At 31.8% G+C, this 22,985-nt stretch overlaps 1 protein-coding gene across 3 annotated transcripts in view; it reads left to right on the top strand.

Moving 5' to 3' along the window:
- Positions 1-22,985, top strand: part of SLC6A15 (solute carrier family 6 member 15) — a 100,953-nt gene that overhangs the window by 72,013 nt on the left and 5,955 nt on the right. For 2 of the 3 annotated variants that reach the window (XM_012550496.3, XM_012550495.2), the window contains exons 3-9: positions 1,150-1,307; positions 1,924-2,050; positions 5,416-5,597; positions 14,274-14,384; positions 18,120-18,361; positions 18,454-18,646; positions 22,260-22,452. In XM_012550496.3, coding sequence (XP_012405950.1) covers positions 1,150-1,307; positions 1,924-2,050; positions 5,416-5,597; positions 14,274-14,384; positions 18,120-18,361; positions 18,454-18,646; positions 22,260-22,452 — 1,206 coding nt within the window. Of the gene's footprint in view, positions 1-1,149; positions 1,308-1,923; positions 2,051-5,415; positions 5,598-12,251; positions 12,434-14,273; positions 14,385-18,119; positions 18,362-18,453; positions 18,647-22,259; positions 22,453-22,985 lie in introns of those variants that run through there. The other variant, XR_004229990.1, reaches the window with a different exon arrangement.

A 22,985-nucleotide genomic window follows, 5' to 3' on the forward strand; every position in this document is an offset into this window, starting at 1 on the left:
TTTTTGATGCAGTATCTTATTTAAGCCTCCCACAAAACCTCAGAGATTACTACCATAGATGTAATTATCCACATTTTCCAAATAAGAAAACTGAAGTTTATAGCACTGAAATGATCTTGCCATAATTGCATAGCTAGGAATTGTCAAAGGTAGAGTTGACTTGATATCCTAGTGATCTGAAGTAGAACCCTTACAATTCAGCTGTTTCTATTCAAATATTAAGTCTTATTTCAATGACATCATCAGACTGCCAAAGATACAAAATCTAATTGATTACATAGATACATGTACTTCAATTTGACTGTGTGTGTGCATGTATATATGCATATATTATATATATAAATTTGATGGTGTGTATACACATAGATGTATATGAGATTAATATACTTATGCATATTTACACATGAATATACACAATGCAGCTATAACTATATATAGACACATACATCTATACATGTATACATGCACAGTACAATCTATGTACATATCTATGCATATGTGTATATAATTATATTTGACATTAGAATCTAAAAGCATTATATGTTTAAGTTACTATTATTTCATTGCAATAAGAGTGAACCTCATCAATAAGGTGACACTGGAAGAATTTGTCCCCAGTTGAACCATTATGTATAATGTTCTGTGCCTTTAGGTAATATTCATGTATTCTTAATCCTCATTTGGTTTTTCTTCTAGTTTCTATTGGTGAAAATTTGTCATAATTTATACCTTAAAATTCAGATAAATTGCTTTACTTTGCTGGTCTGGCATTTATGGTCCTTTAGAAAACCTAGAGTAAACTGAAATTTGCATATGTATTTTCTATAAATAAAAGTAATTGTTTAAAGAGGATTACAAGAGATAGACTTAGCCTACTTTAGTAAATAAGTTAGATTTAAGGACTTTAATAAATTGTGTATAAATTCATGCTGCTGGTGCAAATTCATAACCTTTTGAAATATGCTTTATAGCAATTACTTCTTTTTCTGCCTTTGAAAGTGAGAGTTTTTTATTCCTTTCAAAATGTTATGAATTTCACACTTTTTAGGAATTTGAAGATAAGCCTCAATCTGAAATATTCAGCACTTATTTTTTTTTTTTTTATCAGAAATGTCAACTTTACTCTCTTATTTGTGTTTCTTTTTATAGGTGCATATCTCATTCCATATTTAGTATTGTTGCTGATAATAGGCATACCACTTTTTTACCTGGAACTTGCTGTTGGGCAAAAAATTCGCAGAGGAAGTATTGGTGTGTGGAATTTTATCAGCCCTAAACTGGGTGGAATTGGATATGCAAGTTGTGTAGTAAGTGATGTGTATCTTTTCATTTAATCTTTATTTTACTTTTCATTTAATCTTTAATCTTTTAATAGGAAAAGAAAGATGCTTATTTTAAAGCAAGAATTTAGCTTTTCCTAATTCTTTTCAATAAGTAGAACTTGTTAAAATAGAAATCTCAACAATTATAGATTTTTAGTTTATGAATCCAGTTAACACATGTTCTTTAGGAAATGGTATTTGGATGCTATTAAATTTTTTTGTAAAATATTAAATATTCAAAATCATGAAAAGGAAAGCTATCAAAAGTTTAGACATATTGAAAAAATTTAAAAAAAATATAATATTTATTGTGAGGGCATCAACATGCAGTAGACTTAGATGACTTTACTGTTATGGATCTTTCTATTTTTATCTTTTGTTTCCAGATATGCCTTGTTCTCCTTCTTCAACCCAGTGAACCATTTCTTGTAATGAAGAATTTCAAGAAGGGAGGGAGGAAGTGCAGGAAGGGGAGGAAAGGGAGGGAAGAAGGGAGAAACAGAGGGAAATGGAGAGGAGAGGAGATAAGCAAAAGCAACTAATCCAAAGCTATAGTGTCTGACAGCATAAGCAATATTAATGGAATTACTTTCTTTTGTAGGTGTGTTTCTTTGTGGCCCTCTACTACAATGTAATTATTGGCTGGAGTTTGTTCTATTTTTCACAGTCTTTTCAACATCCTCTTCCATGGAATGAGTGCCCTCTGGTGAAAAATGCTTCTCACACTTGTAAGAAATACAAATGCTTTTTTTTTTTTGGCTGCTTAATGAATTTAAGAAGAAGAAGAAATTTATGTATTAAGATAATCAGGACAAAACTGTATTATACTTATTAGAAAACATTATGACTATACATATTCTGTTCTTAACTCTTTGTGGTCCTATTTAAAAAAATACATCAGCATCAACAGTAAACAAAAACCAAACCAAAAAGGAAAAAAAAAAAAAAAACTTATTCAACTATGAATCCTAAATAATAAATAATTCACAGGACAAACCATCAAAAAATGAAATTATGTGGGAAAAAAATCTTAATTTTGATCCTTGTTTTTGTAACACTTCTATTTTTGAATCTCTCTCTCCCTTTCTTATGGAATAAGCTATCCCTTCAAAGAAGGATTAAAAAAGGAGGGAGAAGCAAAGCCAGTCATATGTGACAGAAAATACAATATTCTGCACTCTAGCTTTGCAAAGGGAGGAGAGAGTGAAAGAGTATTTTCTTAATGTTTTCTTTTCTGGGAGCCTACTTTTACCAATTACTCAAAAGCATTTAGGACTTTTAGCATGGTCTGTTTATTATACTTGTACCATTGGAAGAGATTGTGAGTGTTAGCTTTCATCTCTGTCTCTTCTTCTTGATCCAAATGCACATTCTTATGAAAAACTAGAAGAAACCACAAATATTCATTTTATTTCAAGTACTTCAAATAACTATGGTTTTCTCTAGGTTTTTTTTTTTTTTAAAGACCTATACAATTTTATAGGTCTATGCTTGAGGAAACCAGATTTTTAGATAATTTAGGTAATTATAAAGAATGATGGAAGAAAAAAAAACCTCATTTTTTGCATGAATTAGCTGAGAAAATCAGGGTGAAAGCCAAAATTGGCTTAACTGGATTCACTGGACAGTTAATCTGTCACCTTTGTGATAGAGATTTTAACTTCAATGTCTTTCAGAAGTAGGGTTGATTTAATTTGTGTGATACTTAGGATGCATACTTTTATCTTCTTGTCATGAGGGGGGGAATCCAAGATTTTTTTCTAAGATTACTAAAAAAAATATTTAGTTTTTCTATACAAGCAGAGTGAAGAAATTAATTAGATAATTTAGCCAAAATAACATGTTATTAGGGAAAGTGGTTTTAGGCCAAATTACATATTAAATTACATCATTTCTCTACATAGTTGGGTTTGGCACTAGCACAAAGTGGGTGTAATGTTTTGCTTATTTGAACAATTTGTTAATTGCCTTTATTATTAAGGTTCTTTTAATCCAAAAGAATAAACCTGCCAAATAGCCACAAATTTTATCAAGAAGGTAACAAAAAGACCAGATATTTAGATCAATTGATTTTTACCTACAGGTTTATTGCCATGATTTTTCTTGTACAGAATTGGAAGCACTTTTTTTAAATATGCTAGGAAAAATGTTTAGGCCTGGAAAAGTAAGAATTGGAATGCTCAGAAACTTTAAAATAGAAAATATTGTTTCTGTTCCAAATTATCTCCTGGAAGCAGATACTATGATATAATTCTATGATCATAATGAGATAGTCATATTTCTCATATGAGAATATGTAGATTTGTCACTAGGATGATATTATCTCAAAAAACTAAAGTCTGTGCTATGGTAATTTCTGTGAGGTAAATACAGTCTCTCTCTCTCTTTCTTTCTCTCTGTCTCTATATACACAGTTATGTTCATGGCCAAATTATACATCAATAATTAGAATCAATAGGTTCACAATTAGAATGGGCTATCAGTCCATAGATAAATGGAACATTTACTATGTGTTTCTATATTTATATACAAGTACTGTACTAAGTGCTGGGGATTCAAATATTAGGAAAGCAAAATAGACCCTTTCTTCAAGGAACTAGAAATGCAACAGAAGGGTACCTGTTTAATGGTTTCAATGTCTAACACCCTCATTTTATCAATGATGAAACTTAGCTATATAATCAAATTATTTATCCAGCAACAGTCAGTGCGCTTAGTATTTGAAACACCCCAAGTCTTTTTTATAAGAAGTCCAAAATTTTATACATGATACATATGTATACCACAAAGTGTGCTATGAGCTGACCTCAAAAACCCAAATTGTTGTAAAAATTTCAGGGAGTTATTTTGAAAGAATGTTTATAATTCTGCTTTAAAAATTACTTTAGGGATAGAGTTTCATGAATTGTGTTTGAATATTTTTAGTGGTAAGTAGATCTAGGGTTTTTTGAGAGTAGGCATGTTTGCATAAGCTAGTGGCTCAAAAGGTGTCAGTGAAGACGTCATATCCTTAAGAAAACAAAACCTTTAGTCTTTCTTTTAGAAAGACAGTATTTAAAATAAACACAGTGATTGTATACATGTCAAAATTATCATTGCTTTTTAATCCTGGAAAGACTTCTTCTAGCTCTTTAAAAACAAAATAAAACAAACAAAAAAAAACAAACCCTGTACTACTTTGTGCTTTCTGCTATGGTGTGCTTAAAATTGCAAATTAAATTTACTAATAAACTAACATATTGAACATCTAGAACAATAATTTGAATGGACCTTTGAACCCAATAAGTACTTTCTAAATGATGGTTGAATTGGGTGAATAGAGCAAGGCAAATCTTAAAAGAAGCAAACAAAAATAGAGTGATGTATTTCTAGAACCTTCATCAAGTTTGGTTTAATGGGCACGTACATCTAGATATGAGACCAAAAAGATGACATGTCATAGAAGATGAAAGCAAAGTTATCTTTCAGTTTTGAATGTTGTTTTTCTCTTTTTTAAATAATAGATAAATAAGGAGAATACGTAGCTTTTAAAATGTTTTAAAATGTTAAGTCTTGGATCTGATTTGCATTGCAAAATTCTGGAATGTTTGAGCGAATTTCTATTAATATACATGATTATACTGTGTATAGTGAATTTTTAGAGCAGTTAAATGGCATAGTGGATAGAGTACCCAGATTCAGTAATACCAGAGTTCAGATTCAGATTCAGGCATTTACTAGCTTAAGTCACAAGTCACTTAACCTCTGTCTCAGTTCCCTCAGCTATTGAATGAAGATAATAACAGTTGTTAACCCACAGGGTCATTAGCAATGATCAAATGAGATGATATTTGTAAAATCTTTACTATACTGCTTGGCAGATAATAAGCATTTGATAAATACTTTCCTATCTCCTCTTCCTGATAGCTTTGGGTTTAAAAAAAAAAAAAAAAATCTCATACTGAATTTCCATTCTATGAAAACAGCAATTGTATGTTTTTCAAAAGGTAAGAAAAAAACTTTTTTTAGAGAAATATTCTTTGACCATTTCTAATAATTACCAGAGTTTTCAGAGCTGAAATAATTTTTCTTTTCTTTTTTTTCCCACCTTCAGTTGTGGAGCCAGAATGTGACAAAAGTTCTGCCACTATCTATTACTGGTATAGAGAAGCCTTGAATATTTCTGACTCCATTTCGGAAAGCGGGGGCCTCAACTGGAAGATGACTCTCTGCTTGCTGTCTGCTTGGGTTTTGGTGTGCTTGGCAATGATCAAAGGAATTCAATCTTCCGGCAAAGTTAGTATTATTCTTTTTGGCTTCCTGGCCCTAGCTAGCAGGTGGAGAGCTTCTCCTTCCTGGGCACCACACCCCTCTTCACATGCTATTTTTTATATTTGTAGGGGAAACTGGAAGAGAGGTCAAGATTCATTCTTCCTTTGAGAACTGGTGAAAAGCAGCATGTTAAGAATGTGTTTAGATTATAAGAATGGGAGGATTAGGATGAAAGTGTAGTTGGTTGTTATTTTCTCTCTCAATCTGTCTTTGTCACTCTCTGCCTGACTGTCCTTTCCTCCTTTTTTCACTTTCCCTTCCCTTCTTTTCTTTCCTCCCCTTTCTCTCTTCCCTCTTCTCTTTCCTTCTTCCCTTCCCTCCTCCCTTTCCTTCTTCCCTTCCCTTTTCCCCTTCCCTCCCTTTCCTTTTTCCCTTTTTTCCCCCTTCCTCCTTTTCTCCCCTCTCTCCTCTTTTCCTCCCCTCTCTCCTCTTTTCCTCCTCTCTTTCCTCCTTTCCTTCCCTCCCCTTCCTTCCCTTCTTTCTTTCTTCCTTCCTTCCTTTCCTTTTCCCTGTCCTTTCCCCTTCTTTTTTTCCCTTTCTCCTTTTTCTTGCTTTTCCTTTCCTTTCCTTTCCCCTTCTCCTTTCCCTTTCCTTTTTCTTGCTTTTCCTTTCCTTTCCCCTTCTCCTTTCCCTTTCCTTTTTCCTTTTCCCTTCTCCCTTCTTCCTTCTTCCTTCTTCCTTCTCCATTCCCCTTCCCATCTCCTTTCTCTTGCCCTGTTCCTTTTTGCTTCTCCTTTCCTTTTTCTTTTTTCTTTTCCCTTCTCCTGTCCCTTTCTTTCTCTCCTCTCTCCTTAAGTTAATTTACAGCATTATAAATAGCTTTAGTTTGAATTCCTTTGTTTGGTTCAAGTGATGGTCCTGAAAGTATATTTTGGATGGTGGCGTGCAGAAACTTCTCCCCATCCCAAAGGGGCTCCTAAGGTATTTGAATTCTCTAGGGATGGATCTACTTTTAGAATTTGGGGCCCTCATGTCTGATCCTAATAAGCATTTTTGCTTGAAATATTTATCATTGTGCACAAGAAGTATAAAATACAAAAATTATAAGAATAAGCAGTAATTTTGTCTAATTAAAAGAATATTTCATTTTAAATCCTCAGAAATTTTAATACAGATCTTTTTAAAAATTGAGTCACCAAACTGCTTTCCTATTTAATACTATTTACTTTGCATCACCTCCAATTTTTCAATATTTCATCTTCTAAAATAATGGGAAGGATGGAACAAGTAAATATTATAGAAAATCTGACATTGGTGTAGTAAGTCTGTCATTTAAGATACTTTATATTTTTATAAGAAGATTATTTCCAATTATATTTATTCAATTCTTGGATAATTTTAAACCTTTTCAGTTTTAAAATTAGTAGTCTGTTACTCTCAAACACATTTTGCTTATAAGGATAGAAATATAGTTTTAAAATTAATTTTTAATCTGATTAATTTTCAAATTTAATGAAAATTTTATTGCATGACTAAGTATGCTCAATAATAATCTTTAATTGGAATACCCTGAACTGTGTGACAATGTACTTTACAATTGTATTCTTGCAGGTTACAAAGAGCAAGTTATATGTTATAGGTTTTTTTTAAACAGACAATAACCATGTTTATTTACTGCTTACTTATATTAAAAAGCACCACAATTAAAACCAGAAGTTTATTTTGCATTTTTGGATATCTGCTAAAAATGTTCATTACGGGGCATATTTATCACTGAAATTTTGTTCTAAATTATGTAAAAAATAGAGAAATTGTGATCAATGCAGTTTATATATAATCCTTATTGTAAATTTAGGGAGAAATGCATTGCACAAGTATCATGATTTTGCAGCAGTGAAATGATAGAATTGTTGCCACAATTAAAAAAAAAAATGAAGTCAGGGTTTATAATTTCTAAAATTCTAATTCCAATAATTAAATTAACTAGACACAAGTACAGAAAAAAGACAAAATAATTCAGATCTCAAAATGCCAGGATAAACATTTGCTGACTGGTGTTACTACAATGGTTTCCTTTTGTAGTCACTCTTTCTAACTTATAGTCAGACTTATTATCGAGCACTTTGAGTAAGAATAGTATTGACAAGATACATAGACTCAAAGCTGACAGGGATCTCAATGAGTAGAAATGATTTGCTGCCAGATAGAGTTTCTCTACTCTAATTTTTAAACTATATGCAAACATTGAGCTTTGAATGCTCAAAGAAACCTTTACTTTTGGGGAGAAAACAACTCATTGTGAATTAAGGATGGTCATAAAGAATAAGTCAACATGTCAGTCATCATAGTAATAAGACAGAGTTGAGCTGGGACCCCCTATTCTCATGTTAAGACAACAGACACATCTTTATGAGGATAAAAAAACTCTCTTATGATATAGAAAATTATGTGAATTTATGTAAAAATGGGGTAACTATTTAGACAAATATCCAGTCAATAAACATTTATTAAACTCCAATTTGCTGGTTACTGTGTTAAATGCTGGAGATTTACAAAAAGGCTAAAGAGTCCTTGTTCTCAGACCTCATACTTGAAAGGCAGAGAATTATCTAGATAAATCAGTCAAGCAGATATTTAATTTAAGGGATCCTGCCTCAGTTGTTATATTGTTTGTTTAGAGGCATAATTTACCAGAAACTTACTAAAACAGCAGCTTTCAATCATACAGTTCCATTTGAATCTTTAAAAAATTTAAATATAACTTTATTTTTCCAAATACATGAAAGAATAGTTTTCAGCATACATCTTTGCTTATACTTGTGTTCCAAATTTTTCTCCAACTTTCCCCCCCCATTCCTAAGACTTGAGCAAGCAGCAAACAATCCAATATAGGTTAAACATGTGAAATTCTTCTAAACATGACAATACTATTCCTAAAAGGAGATAGAATAAGTATGGGACCTATGAGTTCATTGATATGGGGAGCTCCCAGGTGAGAAAAGTTTTGCTAATGTAGAGGCATTTTATTTGCAACTTAGAAAGTGGTTTAGAGTTCTGGATGTGAAGTCAGGAAAAACTTGAGCTGAAGTTTGCCTTAAACACTTAATTATCTAAATAGCCCTAACAAGATATTTAGCCTTTCGACCTCCATTTCCACTTCTGTGTCTACTTTATATTATAAAGTCTACTTTATATTGTAAAGATCAAATAAGATAATGACATAAACATGTGATTACATAATATACATAAACAATCCATTATATTTCTATTATTTTTGCTTAGAACACCAGAAATTAAGTGACTTGTCAAATGTTTTATAGCCAGTAAGTTTCAGAAAGTGGAATTTAGACTCATACCCACTAGTTTCAAGACCTGCTCTCTATACATGATACCTCTTAAGACTCTATCTTTGAAAGGGTTTTCAAGAAATCATAGAACTTGTTTGGTAACTTTTATGCATTTAAATAATCTATCCAGTATAGGAAACCTCTTTTTAAAAGAACTCCAGAGATAGAATCTCTACTGATTTCCTTAGTTTATTCTAAATGTTTTATTATACAAATTGCCATGATTTTTTAAAAATATTCAGTCTATTTCTGATTTTCATTGACATCTAACTCTTAATCATTAGTTGTAAAGAACTTGCCCCATTCACCACAGCTTTTCATTTCCTAGACTCTATTAACCAAATGCTTTTGGCCTTTCATCACTGGATCACTTTTACCTATATTGTCATTCTTTTCAAAACTCTCTCCCTAATTTCTTCACATACTTTAAAGTGTGACCAGAGCCAAGAAAACATAGGTTTCTAAAATTGCTTAACACCTATGCTACATTTCCTATAAAGGGATGAAACTCTTGAGGTGATGCACTGAGGTTGGACAACCGAGCACTTAAGGCTAATTACCGATTGGACAATACTCTATAAGGATATGCTTGGAAAATGGCCCTTCCCACTATCCTGTGCTGGCTCGATAATTGGTGTATACAGAGATTTGTAGGAGGGATTATAGGAGGTGGAGTAAGACTAGCCAGAGTCACTTTTGGGCGGGAGACGAAAAGGAGAGGTCTTGGAGATCCTGCATTCATCTAATTCACTTCTACCCCTAAAGACCAAAAATAAAGACCAAGGACTTTAGCTTATCTTGACTCTGGCTGATTCTAAGGTATCCAGGGTGCTAACTTGGTCTTCACAATTTCCACCTTTAAAACTCAAGAGATACTGATGTTTTTAGGGCAAGAAATTGTGATTTTTATTGATACAGAAACCTTTTTGAGTCAGGAAACAATCTACCTATGCATAGGTAGTATGTGTAACCTTCTCTACAAATGATGGTCTTAGACACTGAAAAGTGCAGTGATTGATAAAGGTCATACAACCAGTTTGTGTCCCCCTAGAATTTAGATCTTCTGGGTTTGAGGCTGATATTCTATCTTCTGTGCTTTGCAGAAATTATCGAATAATTTCTGTTATTTAAAGATGAGTATGGGACTCTTACAGTCATAGAAAACCTGAAATAAGACCATATTTTTTATACACTTATGTAAAACCCATATTCACTTTCACTTTGACTATTGTGAGAAGTTTTGAGTTCTTATGACTAGTGGTAGTTCAAAAAAAATCTAGAAAAAACTAAGATAGAATTGAGAATAATAAGAAGAAATGTAGACTAAAATGATGAAAACTGAAAAGTAAAGTAGTGAATGGGCAGGGTAGTGGGCCTGGAGTGAAGCAGACTTGCATTCAGATCTTCCCTAACATTTTTTATTTAGCCAAGTGACCGTGGATAAGGTTAACCTTATTGTACCTCAATTTTCTCATCTGTATAAGGGAGAGTTGAACTTAATTGTTTCTAAAGACCCTTCTAACCTTGATCTTCTTAACCACTGATCTGAATGAGAAGAAATGTCTAGGGTAACATCTACTCTTAGAGAGAGTATATTTACATTGTGATCACATATCCATTGAAGTATCAAGTGACACTTTTACAGAGCAGTCAGCAACTGGAGCCCAGTGCCTCAGGAGGTATGTGGTTGGAACAACAGCTATTGAGTAGTCTAGGCAAGATTTTTCCTTGAAAGATATTAAAACCATCTTGTGCTGTCTTTTGCACCATCAGGAAGTTGTGTAAAAGATGTGAGCTTTGTTCCTCTTAGCCATTAAGTTTCCAGGAGCATTTCAAAAAGATAGGTTAGCCCACATGACAGATAGGGCTCCTGCTCTAAAAGTATATGGACTAATGAATATGGAAAAAAAGGTTAAAAAGCTTGAGACAAATCAATTAGTAAAAGGTTAGGAATTGGAAAACTGTTTGGGGACTACTGACCACATGTATTAGAACTATTGCCCTCCAATGGGTAAACAATGAATCTAACCTAGAATTAATTTTCTTATTTTCTATTTTGGAGCTTATGATAGTAAATGACAATACAATTAATATTAAGGACAATGATGATCATATTATTACAAATTTAAGACGTAGCATAGTAGGCAAACCCTTTAGATATCCAATGGAAAACCTAAGGGCAGCCCATGTAATCATTTCAGCTTTATTTCCAAAATAGTATTCTCTAAGCACTAAGGAGAACAGCTTTGATCATTCAGCATAGTCTTTGGGGCTACATTTGTTGGACATTGCTTCAACCATAAAGAAAATCATCTTGATTATCTGAACAGAAACACCAACAATACCAGCCCCAACAGTACCACCACCAACAACAATCCTTTCCAGCCTGGAAAGGTTTGTGATACCATTGCCATTATAGAGGTTAGTTTCCCCTCAGTGCCATAAAGAAGCATTGGAGGAGGATTTCCAAATGAATGAATGGATGAAAAAAGCATTTATTAAGCACTCACTATATGCCAGGCACTGTGCTGGTACTTTGCAATTTATAAAGCTGTGATCTTTTTACAGAAAACAACAAATTCTTTCACTTGGCCTAATAGCATACTGAGTATTTTAGAAACATTCCTTTTCATTACTTTCCATGGAGGAGCTGAGTGTGAAAGAATTTTCACACCCTATTTTAGCTGATAAGAAGACTGATCTGTTAAAACATACTTGCTGTCAGGACTATTTTCCTAAATACCCCTTTATAGATGAATCCCATGTGTCTTACCAGCCACTAAAAGAGCAGTCATCACTCTCTCACCACATTTTCACTGAGTGTGGTTCTCTTGCAAAGAAAAAAAAATCCTGTTATCTAGATAATGCTGAAAATATTTTTAAAAATATGTGCAGTTATTTTCCCTTAAAAGAGATAAAAACTATGAGAGACTTGTAAAAATTTATTTTTTTAAAAATTAAAGTTTTATTGATTTCTTTTCTTCAATGTCAAAACATAGAAGAAGGGTTTTTGACTCACTACAGGGTGTTTGAGCACACCTGACTAACCCTCTCTAAGCCTGTGTAGCATATTCATGTCAGTATATACTCTATTTTATAAGTATGCTCTAATTTCCACACCCAGCAAACTTTCTCTTATAGCAAAGCAAAATCATTAGGCCACCTGACTCTGTCTGTGTCTGTGAGTATTTGACGTCCATAGTCTCTCTAAGAAAAAGAGCAAAATAGTCTTTTCCTACTCTCTTCTCCAAGACCAAGATTGGTTATTGCCATTAGTTTCATTCTATTGCTATAGAATCATTTATAAAGTTGTTTTTTTTCCCCCTTCCAGGTACAGATTAGTAGATATTGACATTTTAATCAAGAAAACCAGCTTTGAACTAGATTTTTATTGATGTCATTTGAGAGATGAAAATTCACAAAAGCATGGCACTAGATTTGCTAAAGGTATCATAGGTACTTAGAGAAGGGACAACTTAAATATTCAAAAGATTATGCGACTTGAACCATTAAGTGAGTTATTCCTCTTTATCCTATTATTCCATAATGCTTCTAAGTATTTAGTGTATTATAGCAGATAGAATGAGTTTTACTTTTGTAGCAATATAACTTATAGTTATTAAAAATGAACAAAAACAAAGCATTTTTATTTCCTTTTCATTTATTTTATTCATATTATATAAACACAATTTTCTCTTGGTGTACTTCTCTTAGACTTTAAGTTGTAAAGATGTGCCAACCTACATTAATAGCAATAAAGAAAATAATAAGAGCTAATGTTCATAATGAATTATTCATATAACAAATTTAGGCACTATTTAAATTCATAATTATTCATATAATAATTCTGTGCACCAAATTTAAGATTTGCAAAGTTTTTTACAAATATAAACTCATTTTATTCTCACAGAAACTCTAGGATATATAAGTTGCTATTTTTTCCATTTGATAGATGAAGAAATCGAGGAAGACAGAGATCAGGCATCTCATTTCCTCATTTGAAGTTCTCTTGCACCCGTAAACTGTGGTTCATGATCCCATATGGGGTCTTGTAAATGAAAGTGGAGATGTGGAATTATGATGTATCAGTAAATGTTTGATTTGTATATCTATTTGATATACTTGCTTACTGGTCATCATGTAAAAATTTCTCAGGTTGCTATTGGAAAAAATGTGAGAAGCCTTGCTCTAATCCAATAAAATCACAGGTTTCATCCTATCTCTAACTTGTATAATAAATCTGATTTTTAATGATTACTCTATGGTAGAGACCCAGGAAAAGTCCCAAAATTGTGGGTTCTTTGATCCACTGATCTCATAAACAAAGATAGTTGAAATGCTTTTAGTAATGCCTGCATTTACTGAATAAACATATTTTTGAGGAGGCAAGAAGGAAACTGAGCAGATTTATCCATGTTTCCTTGGTGTGTAAACTGGATTTTTGACATTTTAATCAGAGAAATTATTTGGAGCTCTGCTCAAATTAAGTGCTTGATTTAAAGGGGGAAAAAATCAACAACCATATATCATTCTACCCATGCTGCTTATTTAATGACAAAACAAAGACATGAATGAGTAAATAAATTTTTAACGAACACTCAAAAGCCACTGAGAATTTTAAAAGATTTAAAGAATTCCTGAATTAAGTAAAGGAAAAAAAAAACTTTGTTTTGGGAAAACTGATAAAAAATGAAAGATGTGTGTGTGTGTGTATGTGTGTGTGTGTGTGTGTGTGTGCATGCATATACACATGTGACTGAATAATAAAAATGTGAAATGATTTAAGAATTGCATTGCTTCAAAGACTTATGTGGAAATAAAGTGTTGACTACTTTTGTTATTAGCTCTTAATGCTCTTTTATTTTATAGAGAATATACTATACTAATTTTTTTTTGGAGGGGAGAAGGCATTTTTACTATATTACATTCTATAGAAAATTCTTCTGAATTCAACATGATTTTTCCTATAAGGATAGCCTTTATTATCAGAATAGACCAGTGGATTCACTGGAGTGAGGAGTGAGAGGCTCTTTAGAAAAAGCACTGAACCTAAGTGCAAATGTGATCCTAAGCATTTCCTTGGTACATACTAATGGACCTGGCATTTAGTCTCTGCCACAATTTTCTCATTTATAAAATGGGGGATAATAATATCACCAACATCCCGGGGTGGTTGTAGTTGAGGATATGAGATATAAATGTTAGTTATTATTACAGATTAATTGAAGTAAGGAAATATAGAACTTCTTGATATTTTCTACATAAGATTAATAGAATTGAATTTTCAGATTAACACAACCATTATTCATCATGTTATAGTCTATTTATTACATAATGTTTTTTTCCCCCCCAGATCATGTATTTTAGTTCTCTCTTCCCATATGTGGTACTCATATGCTTTCTAATCAGAGCACTGCTTTTAAAAGGTTCAATTGATGGCATCCGTCACATGTTTACCCCTAAGGTATGTACTTAGCTTTGGAATAAGACATACTTTATAAGTGTATTATATTTATTGTTAGAAATGCTTTGAATGTTAAAGGCCATTGATTTTCTTACAAGTGATATTTTTAAAATTTTAGATTGTGGGTTTCCTAAATGGTTGACATTATAGTACATTTTATTGATCATTGAAATATGTCTTGTGTTCAAGATTCAGCATTAGGATTTAAGACTTTAATATCAATGTGGTTGTGTTCTTTAAAATCACCTAAAATTATTCCATTTAAGATTTCAAATGATTTAAAAACATTTCAACAGTAAAATCTCGGGCTGTAGAATTTAGCTTTTGATTCCCATCCTTTTCCCATTCCTGAAACATAAATATAAGGAAAATGTGTTGTGCTTTTAAAAAAAGATAATGACCAAAATGAAGGAATTGGTGTTTGAAATGTGGAGGGAAAGATTCTGTGTTTCTAAAATTAACTTATTTTTTTTTTTTTTGCTGATAGAATATAGAATTCTTCATTTATCTTCTAAGAATAAAAATTGGTTATATGGATATGATTATTGTTATTGTTCATTTGTCAGTTATGTTTGACTCCTTGGGATCCCATTTGAAGTATTCTTGACAAAGATATCAAACAGTTAGTGCTTTTTTGCTCCACCTCACTTTACTCCCACTGAGGCAAATAGGGTTAAGGGCCTTGCCCAGAATCATATAATTAGTGAATGTCTGTTGCCAGATTTGAACTCAAAATATATTATACTTATATATTGTATAATATACTTATGTAGATTATAGTCAACTTAATAACTACTTCTGGACCACAACAACAAATAATAATTAACACCAAGCACATTTAGGCTTGCAAATTAAATTACCTCTTGCAGTGAATCTATGAAGTAGGTTCCTGTTGTTATCCCCATTTTACAGTTGAGGAAACTGAGGTAATAGAGATGTTGAGTGACAAGGTTACATAGTAAATAAGTATTTAAAGTAGAATTAGAATCCAAATCTTCAATTTTTTCCTCCATTGTTCCATGCTGCCTCCATACAGGGTATATAATTATTACAGTTCTAGAGTGTAGCTGTTGAAATTACTTTTCACTTGTATATAACTTTTGAAGAAAATTCAACTTAGGAAATATAGAAGACAAAGCCAAACACCAAATACTTAAAATAAGCTGGCATGGCTGCCAGTTTGACATGGAATAACAATAAGGGTTTGAGTATCTATTTTAGCTATTTCTATAACTAAGATGTAGTTTGAAAGGAGAAATCCTTGCCTTGCTTTTTATGTGTTTGATTGTTTTTATTTGTATGTTAATGTATGTATTAATGTGAGTATATATGTTTGTATGTGAGTATATATGTATATGTATGTATATAAGTGAGAATGAATATAAATAATTAAATGTGTATATATGAATATATGTGTATGTATATAAGTGAGAATGAATATAAATAATTAAATGTGTATATATGAATATATGTATACTCATTTGTAAGTATGTATATATACATAATATATTATAATTTGTGTTATGTGTGTATATATATGTAAAGGTATATGTGTATGAATGTGTATATATATATATGTATATGTATATATGTGTGTGAGTATATGTAGTATATATATATATATATGTATATATACATATATATATATATATATATATATAGTGTGTGTGTGTGTGTGTATGCATGTGTGTTCTAGGCAGCTGGAGAAGTCAGGGAAGGAGGAAGGCCATCTTTCTCCATGTGTCTCTTCATAGAGTCCTATGGTTTGGCAGCCTGGTGTGGATTGGGAAGGCTTTTTGATGCTTCCCTCCCCTTCTCCTACTCACTGCTCCCTCCATGGCCATTTCCCTCTCTATGGAGGCCTGGGGCAGGAGAGTCATGTTAGTTGCCAGGATTCCAGATTTCTTCATTTTACTCTCTGTGTAAGCCCAGGCAAGGACAAGTTACTTAACCTTCCTAATGTCTAAATATATAAAATGAGAGGATTGGTCTCCGTGGCAGCCAAAGCCTTTTCCATCTCCAATTCTGTCTTCCTGTGACTGGAGGGAAAACAATATTGTATTGTTCTATACCATTTGAAGTTTTGCAGTAAAAAGATCACACAACTTTGAGTAGTAGCCATCTAATTTAATATGCCTTTGAAAGGAACAACCTGTACATATCTGACAAATAGTTCCACAGTCTCTGCTCAGTCCCGTGTGTATAGAAAAAAGAAAGAAAAAGAAAACAAATTCTTGAATTACTAAGAAAGAATCAAAAAGCGATTTCAGAAATCTTAAATTCAACATGAATATATGAAATTATTATTTTTTTTAAAAAAGTATTTAGCTCCATCTAGTGACCAAAGAATGAATGTGTGAATGGCATTGTATCACTCCAGGAATTTTGTTTAACATGTCTGATTGGGAAGAGATGTATATATTAATATACAATGTTTTTATGTTTTGTATTTAATTAGATGGATATTTTTCAAAGTAATTATTTCATTGAGCAAATGAAGATTTTGATGTATATAAATTCATTTGCAATGGTTATTAGTAAGAAAATAATCCCCCTAATTCTAGTGTAACCACAATAAAACTGAACCTTAATGAGCTTTGGTAAATAGATTCTCAGCCATTTCATCGAGACAGACAGTTCATTTGAAATGGGATTCAGCTAAAGCATTGTACCATAAGTACTCATCACAGTGATTGTTAAAGTTGTATATAACCTTGACCGGTACCTCTCATTTAATGTATAGTATGTCAATATTTCTTGAATGAAAGAGAAGGTAATGGATGTGACAATAGACTTAGAGTTAAGATGACCCAGGAAAAAAATCCAAAAATGAGGAAGTGGACCTCTGAGGTTTCTTTCAGCTTAAATATATAATGTTAATGAATGAATGGAAGAGTTTGAGATTTGTGGGAAGTCCAACTTGTCTGAATTTTTATTGCCGTTAAATTAATTTATGTGAAAGACAGATGTAAGGTGGCACAGTACCTGAAAAACTAGCACTGGAGTCAGAGGGAGCTGAGTTCAAATGCAACTTCTGACACTTAACATTTACTAACCATGTGACATTGGGAAAGTCATTTAATCCTGTTTGCCTCACAAAATAAACAAATATACACTCTTCTTTGACATCACTGTCCCTTCCCACTGACTCACTACATTAATTCCAGTAGGGATCTCCTTTCAAAAAATAAAAAGAAATTTGATCAAGATAAAATAGTGATCTTATTCTCATTACATGTCTCCTTTCTCACTTCTAGTCTGCCACCTGCAAGAAGTGTATCTTGCCATAAAGCTTTTGAATTAAATTAGTTTTTTTTAAATCACCTATCAGTTACTGAACCAAATCAATTTTTAAACCATAGAACTTTGGGAGACTTGATTTATTTTTACTTAGAAATTAAATTATCTTTTAAGGCGGAAAAGATTTTTCAGAATATTTTGAGTGTGGGTCTCTTTTAAAGTTTTTAATAGAGGGGACTTGAAATGACTCTGTACATGAGGAAGTAGGAGTAAAAATTTGGATCAGTATTCACATGCAACACTTTTTTCTCCCCCTCTAAAAAGTGGAAGATAAGCTTATATATATATATATATATATATATATATATATATATATATGTCAATATTCTCTATGATTCCCATAGTCATTATATTTTAATAATTGTAGTCTTTTTATTATGGATCTATTCCCCAATTATATTTTGCAGCTGACTTTTATTATCTCATTTTAAATAGCTTGAAATAATGTTGGAGCCCAAGGTCTGGAGAGAAGCTGCCATTCAGGTGTTTTTTGCCTTAGGGCTGGGATTTGGTGGAGTCATTGCCTTCTCAAGTTACAACAAGAGAGACAACAACTGCCAATTTGATGCTGTCTTGGTGTCCTTCATCAATTTTTTCACTTCTATCCTGGCTACGTTGGTAGTGTTTGCTGTTCTGGGCTTCAAAGCAAACGTCATAAATGCGAAATGCATTATCGAGTATGAATATTCATTCTCTTCCATACTTTGACAATATAATTTGTTCAAGGATGCATTTGTTCCCAGGATAATAATATATTACTCTTTTACAGAAATTCTGAGATAATTACTAAGCTTCTGAAAACGGGCAATATTAGCCAACATCTACTTCCTATTCATATCAACTTGTCAGATATAACTCCTCAAGATTATCATTTAATTTATGACATCATTAAAAAGGAGAAAGAAGAGGAATTCCTTGCCTTTCACCTTAATCCCTGTCAAATTGAAGATGAGCTTAATAAAGTGAGTGGCCTTTTATTTTTTTGGGGAAAAAAAAGTAACACTTGAGTGCAAATAAATGAATAAACACAATAGCCACTGTGTACTTATAATATCATACTTTAAAAAATTATATATTGTTTATTGCATAGACATTAGTAATTAAGGTGTTTCAGCATAATTTGTTAACCATAAAGTTTTGGTATTTAATATTGAAGTTGTTTTAGCCATATATGAAAAAGTTTATCAGCTTAGGGCATTCCCAATATAGGAGCTCCCTTCTCTATTACAGATAGCAGCATATCTATCTAATGTAGATAATTCTCAAGTGTTTGCCTGAGGCACCTAGAGTGGGCTTTTAATATCATAGAAGATTTAGATCTATGTCTTCATGACTTCAAGCTTGGTGCTCTGTGACCTCCAATGAATCAGTGTGTGATCTCACTCATGTGACCATTTATCATCCCTTTGTGACCATTTCTTCCTCTAAGTTTGCCATAGGAAGTCCATCTAATAATATAGTAGTCTTGTGTTTACTTGACAGCATGGGGTCACAGTGGGGACCTGATATCCAGTCTCAGCAGAATGTTTCTCTTTACTCTGCCTAAACTAGAACAGATGCTAAAATATTACTTTGAAACATAGCTACAATTTTTGTATTTATTCTAGTAATCTAGTTGTATAGTATAGGAAAGGCAGCTTGGTACAGTGGCTACAGAGTCAGCCTTAGAATTATCAAGACAAGAGTTCAAGCCTTGTTTCTCATTCACACTAGTTTGGTGGGACCCTGGATAAATCATTTAATTTCTTAGTGTGCCAGGCAATTTTAAGATTATAAGTTGCTGGTCTATATTGAAAAGAAAAAACATGTCAGAACATAAAAAGACAAAAGCAAACACATAATCCATTTGTGTGTGTGTGTATGTGTGTGTGTAAAAAAGAACTTCTTGGGTATACCAAGTTTTAAAGGTAAATTATATGTTATTATATGTTTTTCCTTTTATTCTTATTGATGTAAGTGGATTACGTGATATGTATTAGTTTTTTAACATGAGTAAACCAGTTAGCTTTTCAATCAATTTTTATGTATATACAACTCTAAAATACAAAATGACAAAGGTATGATTAAGTCTGAGGAGTCAGAAGTGAATAACCCACCAGGAACTTAATTTATTTCAGTTCAGAAAGGGGTTAAGTAGAATTGATACTTTATAGCTTCCAGTCATTTATGACTTGGGATGGCAAAGGGAAATATAGATCATTTAAAGGCAAGAACTATGGGGATTTTTCTCCTTAAGAATTTGAGAATTCATTTTTAGATAAGATCATCAGTGAGGTTACTCAGTCTGTTTTTGTCTTGACAGTCTTCATAAGAAAACTGTAGTCAATGATTATAGATGTATATGTGTGTTTAAACATATACACATATTTATAATCCAAAATGAGATATGCTATTGGCTGTTTATTATTTGAAAGTACTATATGAAAATATGCAATATGAACCAAGTAAAGTTAATATATCAAATTATAAATAATTTGAAAAATACCTCTTTGATCAATGAAGAAAACAAATATATATATTAAACTAATGAGGTTATGGATTTTATGCCTTTTATGTGAAAGCTTCTTTAATATGAATATTTTGTTACACATTTTTGTACAAAATAGTTTTTTCCATCACTTCCATGTCTCTTATTTTAAACATATTTTTCTACTTTGATCACAATTTTAATGTTAGTCCTTTCATACATGATTTTTAGATAGAACCAAAAGATGAATAATTAGAATTATCAAATAATTTCTCTAGGTAGTATGATATAAAGTTAATATATTTTTTCTTCTATTGGGTTCTTCAGCAGATTTAGATACAAGCTATATATATATAGATATATGACTTAGTTTTTTTTTTCAAGGAAATAGCTTGGTTAATTGGTTAATGTTCTATGTGTGTATATGTGTGTATAGATATATATACACACATATGTAGTGCATTAACACATCCATATCCATACATAATATGTATATATATACATTATATGGTAATTAGATATATACACACAAAGTATGTTTTATATATTCATTTGTATATAAATATTTGTAATATACATGTACTTTGTATATATACAAATATATACACAAATATATACTGTGTATATATACACAGTAAGCATAAATGTATATATACAATTGATATATTGATAGAAATGATACTATTTATAATAATATGCGATATATATACATCTATATGTATATAACCACATGCATGCATAGTTTATATACATTCACACTGTGTTCTATGGTAATTTCTAGATGTACTGTTGCCTTCCCCTTTCTCTCTCCCTACACAAATGTTCTTTCTCCATTATAACAACGAAAGGATAATCAAGAAAAGCAATTAAAGCAAAGACTTTATTTGTCATTGTATATAACCGTCCACACCTGTAGTCTGTGACCTGTCTACTGAAATAATGAAAATAACTTGTAAGAGGTCAAGATTGGTCCTTGTAGTGTTGTTTTTATACAATTTATAATTTCTATTACTTATGTCTTTTAAGAGAAAAAAAATACTGTGGAAATTCTCAACAGGAGGATTTCTTTTCTTATATTACTGACATTTTCTGACAATTTCTTTTCTTATATTACTGTCATTATTAAAGCAAGAGAGATTGCTGAATATCAAGGATTTGGTTTCTGTTCTTTCTTAAATCAAATGTAATGTTACCAAGTGGCAAACCACAGTGATATGATAAACTCTTTGGCATTCTATACATTAAGCAGTTGATTTTGTTGGATTCTGAAATAACTGGAAAGTAATGTTAAAGCCAAAGAATTTGGATGGGAAGGATTTTTTTCGCTTCCAAGTTTTACATTTTATGGCTAGATTTTTCTTTAGATTAAGAATGATTAGAATTTTAAGTCCTTAGGACTCTGAGACAATCAGCTGAAGTGTTCTTTGGTCAAAAGAGCTTTATTATTTTATAACTTGGGGGTTAGTCATAAAAGACAGAAAGCTTTGTTTGACAGATGTTCAAAGTATTAAAAAAAATCCATAAGCTGCATTCATTGAAGATGAGGAAGAGTTATCAGAGGTAGGCCAGTTTTCTTCTTTTTGGAGGTAAGAACGGGCATATTGTCACTCTTCTAGAAAAATTTCATTTACTTGATTTTCATTTGATTTGCATTGTTATTTTTTTATTTGAAAAAATTGTTAAGAATATTTGTTGATTAAGTCACGGGAAAGTTAAAGAGAAAACTATTTTGTAATTTTCATTTGGTGTAGAAATAGATATAGACATACATTTCCCATTGTAGAGCAGTCAAACAATATGTCAAAGTACAAGTTTATCTGCAACTGTGAATTTTGATTCCTATTTATAAATTATCACAAGAATAAAAAAGGTTGCTTGCATCATACTTTTTATAGGAAATATTAATTCATCAAAATATTGTAATTCTTAGTTGGACAGAATGGCAGGATCTGAATCTTAAGAAAATGATAGGGCAAATTAAGTAAATTTATTTCTGTTCCTCTATCCTATTATTTAAAAGTAAAATCTTTCCATGTAAAGTTGGATGTCTTATTGCTTTTTTTAAATTCTCCATTAATTTGATATTTTCTTGGCTTTTTCTCTTACAGGCTGTACAGGGAACAGGGTTAGCCTTTATTGCTTTCACTGAAGCAATGACCCATTTCCCTGCCTCTCCCTTCTGGTCGGTGATGTTCTTTCTCATGCTCATAAACCTAGGACTCGGAAGCATGTTTGGGACCATTGAAGGCATCATTACACCAGTTGTTGATGCCTTCAAAATTAGGAAGGAAATACTTGCCGGTGAGTCTCATGTATTTTATGATTCATTGAATTATGAAGATGATTTTCACTCATGTGAAGATCAAGGAAGGAAAGAGGAGTTTATTATTTATTTATTGGCTTTTACTTGCATGAAGTCTAAGTCATGAAGTCACATAATTTAATAAATGGTGGTGATAGACTTCATACACTGATAATCCAACCCAAACTCTTGTATTCTTCTTCAACTGCCTCAGCTTTTTATTGTCAGTTCCTCTTTTTAATTTATTTTATCATTTCTTCCAGTAGTATTTTGTTTCCCCAATGACATATAACGATAGTTTTAAATATTCATTTTTTGTAAGATTTTGAATTCCAAATTTTTACCTTTCCTTCTCCCTCCCCAAGGTGGCAAGCAATCTGCTATAGTAACACATATATTTGTTACATATATACACACACACACACATATAGTCATGTTAAACATATTCATATTAGTCATGTTGTAAAAAAAAACTAGAATAAAAATGAAAGATCATGAAAAAGAAAAGCAAGCAAATAAAAAAGCAGTAATA

The sequence above is a fragment of the Sarcophilus harrisii genome, chromosome 5, assembly GCF_902635505.1.
Source record: "Sarcophilus harrisii chromosome 5, mSarHar1.11, whole genome shotgun sequence".
In the NCBI taxonomy this organism is placed as follows: Eukaryota; Metazoa; Chordata; class Mammalia; order Dasyuromorphia; family Dasyuridae; genus Sarcophilus; species Sarcophilus harrisii.